Below are 5,000 nucleotides of genomic sequence, written 5' to 3' on the forward strand. Positions count from 1 at the left end.
GGGCCAGTGTGTGTTGTGATGGTCAGCTGGGCCGGTGTGTTGTGATTGGTTAGCTGGGCCGGTGTGTTGTGATTGGTTAGCTGGGCCCGTGTGTGTTGTGATTAATTAGCTGGACCGGTGTGTGTTGTGATGGTTAGCTGGTCTGAAAATGTCATGCGAGCTTCAGTGTAAATATTTGTCAATATCAAATCAATTTGAGCGTGATTTAAACCCGGATGATTGTATACACTCTATGTTCGTGCGTCAAACAGTAACATTACAGACTAACTAAAGCTGAAAAATTGAAAAGCATAATAGGACCCCTTTAAGAACTAGTTTGATTAACTAGCAGCTACAAAGAGTTGCCAGTCATACTCTAGTCTAGTTATGTCTTGAAGAAAAAAAATAGATGACTATCTTTTTAAGACTAGTCTAAACAGTTTATACATCCGGCTCTCTCTCTCTTTCTCACACACACACACACACACACACACACACGGAACAGAAACACTTGGTCTTAAATACTATAAATACAGATCACCTGTATTTATATCAGTGATTGTTTACTGTCTCTGACATGTTGTTATGTTATATTATGACCAGAAATGGAAAAAACTACACAACTTCATTACTTGAGGGAAAGTACTGGTCACATATGACTATATTACAAGCGAAAGTTGTTAAGACAGATTTTACAGATTTTCACTTTTCAAAAGTGAATTTCGTTTTTTAAGGCAGCACAGTGTATTATTATTATTGTATGTAATACTTGCAATACGTAATGCTTCTGAAGCCAGTAACAGTACAGTACTCTACTGAAAACACTGACTAGTTTACAGTATCAGTGAAGTTAAGAGCCACATTTAAACAGTGTTGTGCTAAAGTAAAAAATAACATGCTTTAAAACTCAGCAACACAGCTGTGTAACTTTACAACAGCAACACTGACTTTCTACTTCGAGGACCTTGATAGAAATGTAATAGGCTATGGTGAAAAGTATGATATCTGTCTTTCCAGTGTAGCGAAGTTTTCAGAAAGAGTAACAGCCCACTCGAGTAATGTACAGATACGCGCTCAAAGAGTAACTGTTCTTCATTACTGTCCTTCTCTGGTTACTAGCTATAACAGTTTGAAACCCTCGCATACTGTTCTACAGCAGTAGACTATGTAGTGTGCACTGTGCAGTACACAGCACACTAGTATTCAGTGAACATCTCTCTGTTTCCATGGAAACTCCTCCATCAGCATCACCTGATATAATGACTGGCATTAATGCAGATCAAACACAGCCGTGTGTCACACATGAAGCGCGTCTGAGCGCAGTGTATGTGTGTGTGTGTGTGTGTGTGCGTGTGTGTGTGTGTGTGTGTGTGTGTGTGTAGTGTCATCTAAAGCGAGCACACGCCCTCCGCTCCCGAGAGCGCGCTCCCGTGCGCGTTCCCGCCCAGACCTACAAACCCACATCAGATCTGGATCTGTGTCAAGGACACAAACGAAAAACAAATAATAATTCGGACCCGGAGCTTCTGCGGGGTTCGGGCCGGATGCGGAGTGCGCGAGCGCTGATCGAAGCGGACACACACGAACCGAAGCGAAGCGGATCCGATCCGGATCAGATGTTCACGAAGGAAACCCCGAGATCAGATCGGTGAATGACGGATAAACAGATCTCCCGTGAAATACAGATGGGATGTGAAATCACTGATCTTCAGCATCGTCTGCCTCCATTTTGAATCTGATTTAATATCAGGATTTTATTCGTGATGATGGATCTATTCCTCGTCTCCTGATTTATTCCTCAGTCTCAGGTTCTGGTGGTTTGTATAAACCGGATCATCGATCACTGAAGCCGGATTGATCCGATCTGATCGTGTTTCGGATTATAATCGAGTGATTCCAGCAGATTCGGTTCAGAGATGGAGGATTCGGATCAGTGAGGATGTGCCCCTCATGAGAGAGGGGTGATCGATCTGCCCTGAACCCGGTGAAGATGATGAAGATGATGAAGATGAGCTGATGAAGATGATGATGCTGGAGACACAGGTATCTCTCTGACTGTGTTTGCAGAAATGTTCGACTTCATCTGAGTCATTTCATTTATTCATATCAGATTCTGGCAGCTTGTGCAATAATGTATTCACTAAAAACAGAAACAGGATGAACCCTGAAAAGAAGCTCCTTCTTATGTGATATTAAAGCGATAGTTGACCCAAAACTGAAAGTTCTCTGCTCATGTTGTTCCAAACACATGAGCTTCTTCTTTCTTCTGTTGAACCACAAGATATTGTGAAGAATGTGGGTAACCAAGCAGCTGGCGGTAGCCATTGACTCACATAGGATTTATTTACATACTGTGGAAGTCAATGGGTGCCGTCAAAGAAACTTGAGGGAGAGTGAATGGAATCTCCACAGGTGGAGATCAGACTGTGTTCGGATTGTTTTCATGGATTTGTTCCAATCATAGATCCACATCACGAGCCTCATTCATTACTCTTCATGAATATAAGAGAGGAAACTCGATCTGATTTAAACATCTGCACAAATTCCAAGCATTCATTAATAATGAATCCACGGTGCATTCACAAAGAAAACACAGTATGCAGCTTTAGTCATTTTTGTTAATCAATAAAATATTTCACAATTAATGAGTTCTGTTACATATTATTGTGTTAAATAGAGTTATCAGTTTTGTCAGTTTGCCTAAAAGAACATAATGTGTGTGTGTGTGAGAAAGAGAGAGAGAGAGTTTGTGTGTGTGTGTGTGTATGTGTGTGTGTGTGTGTGGGAGAGAGAGAGAGAGAGTGTGTGTGGGTGTGTGTGGGAGAGAGAGAGAGAGAGAGTGTGTGTGTGTGGGTGTGTGTGTGTGTGTGTGTGTGTGTGTGTGGGAGAGAGAGAGAGAGAGTGTGTGTGGGTGTGTGTGGGAGAGAGAGAGAGAGAGAGAGAGAGAGAGAGAGAGAGTGTGTGTGGGTGTGTGTGTGTGTGTGTGTGTGTGTGTGTGGGAGAGAGAGAGAGAGAGAGAGTGTGTGTGTGTGTGTGTGTGTGGGAGAGAGAGAGAGAGAGAGAGAGAGTGTGTGTGTGTGTGTGTGTGTGTGTGGGAGAGAGAGAGAGAGAGAGACAGTGTGTGTGTGTGAGAGAGAGAGTGACACCGCAGCTGTGTATTACACGTGTGTATGAGTATGTTTGTTTTTGAGTGAGTTTATAGTTTATTAACTAATGTTAACAGAAGAGACTTTAAAATGTACAGATGTATTAGTAGTAAATGATGAAGTTAGCAGTGTAACGAGGAGCTTTCATGAATCTTACAGATGAACTGTTTATTGTGAAGTGTTCTACAGTCATGAGCGTCTTCACGAAGTCTCTAGCACTGAGACGACAGACAGATGGATATTATATACTGTCAGAGTTTAACTGCTTCTATTCTAGAACACTTGATTATCCAATCAGAAGAACTAAATATGTCAGTCACACACAGGGCAGAAGCACACACTCTCTCTCTCACACACACACACACACACACACACACTCGGTCTAAAGCACTTCATGTCACATCACCAGAACTCTACTTTAAGAATAAGCAGTGAGTCTCAGCTGAGTTTGAAAGAGCGAGTGTGGTGTGTATTTCAGCTCTCTATACGACACACACACACTTTATTAGAGCCTCAGAAAGACAGACGTTCAGATGAAGAAAACACTATTTTACAGTCCAGACTGAAGCCATTATGAACATTAGCAATGATTTCGGACAAATACCTGTCCCTGCAGCACAGAAGCAGTCATCAGTGTCACAGATCTATATTTGTAGAAATAAACAACAATACACTGTATGAGTCACAATCATACATTTCTCTTTTATGACAGAAATCATTAGGATATTAAGTAAAGATCATGTTCATGAAGATATTTAGTAAATCTCCTACTGTAAATATATCAAAACTTAATGTTTGATTAGTAATATGCATTGCTAAGAACTTCATCTGAACAACTTTAAAGATGATTTTCTCAATATTGAGATTTTCTTGCTCCCTCAGATTCCAGATTTGTCCTCATTCTCATTACATTCACATCCAGTCTGTGATGAACAACAAGCTCATGTGGATTTAGTTATCTAGAATTGTCCATGGAGCAGATAAAATACATATAATCATTCATTAATTATAATTTTGACTTCTTTATTTAGAGCTGAAATGTATTACATTTTTATGAAACATTTTGAAGCTTTATCTAAACGTTAACAGATAAACTGTCAGCCGTGTTGTCATTTAAAGTCCTCTCTTCATTGGTAATGTTATAGTTTTAGTGATTATGCAAACAGAAAGTCATTTTATTTGTTGGTTTTAAATCTAAAACTTCAGAGCCACAAGTGGATCTTGTGTTGTGATTAATGATTGTGTGTGTGTGTGTGTGTGTGACAGAGAGTGTGTGTTATTAGTGTGTAATCACTGGCAGTAACATCGTGTCTGGACTCCTTTTGCTCCTTTAATTCTCTCCAGATGCGCGGCTGAAGTTCCGTGACCTCGTGAGCGCGTGATGAGAGTTTGTTCACGAATGTTTGCGGGTTCTGGAGGGTTCTCGGAGGTTCTGAAGTGTGCTGTTCCTCAGAAGAGTGTGTGTCGCTGTGTTCCTCCAGCAGGAGGCGCTCTGTGGATCTTCATGCGCTGCTTCTCCGAGTTTATGTCATAAGAGTATTTATACACGGATTCGAGTACAAACTGAGTTCTGTTAAATGCATTATTATTATTATTATTGTTATTATTATTATTATTATTATTATACATTTATTAGCGCAAGAGAAAACCAACAGTAATAGTGGTGTCTTTTCTGGATTTACTTTAATTAAAGAGACACAGCTTGTGTGTAATTCTCGGTTATTTTATTTTTAATGTGTCCTCCTTGTAAGTATACATAAGTACTGAGTATAATATTAATTAACTAGATGTATTTACTCTGTGGTTAGCTCCGCCCACTTTCACATCCGCGACTTGATTGACGTTCCACTCTGTTCTGTTCTGTTTCTGTGGTTG

At 40.3% G+C, this 5,000-nt stretch overlaps 1 protein-coding gene across 1 annotated transcript in view; it reads left to right on the forward strand.

The window, feature by feature from the left end:
- Positions 1-1,336: 1,336 nt before the first annotated feature.
- LOC127986295 (ral guanine nucleotide dissociation stimulator) overlaps positions 1,337-5,000 on the forward strand; it is a 24,692-nt gene continuing 21,028 nt past the window's right edge. The window contains exon 1 of the mRNA XM_052588572.1: positions 1,337-2,022. Within this exon, the coding sequence (XP_052444532.1) occupies positions 1,996-2,022 (27 nt within the window). The 5' untranslated portion in view covers positions 1,337-1,995. The remainder of the gene's footprint in view (positions 2,023-5,000) is intronic.

Source organism: Carassius gibelio, chromosome B21 (genome assembly GCF_023724105.1).
Source record: "Carassius gibelio isolate Cgi1373 ecotype wild population from Czech Republic chromosome B21, carGib1.2-hapl.c, whole genome shotgun sequence".
Classification (NCBI taxonomy): Eukaryota; Metazoa; Chordata; class Actinopteri; order Cypriniformes; family Cyprinidae; genus Carassius; species Carassius gibelio.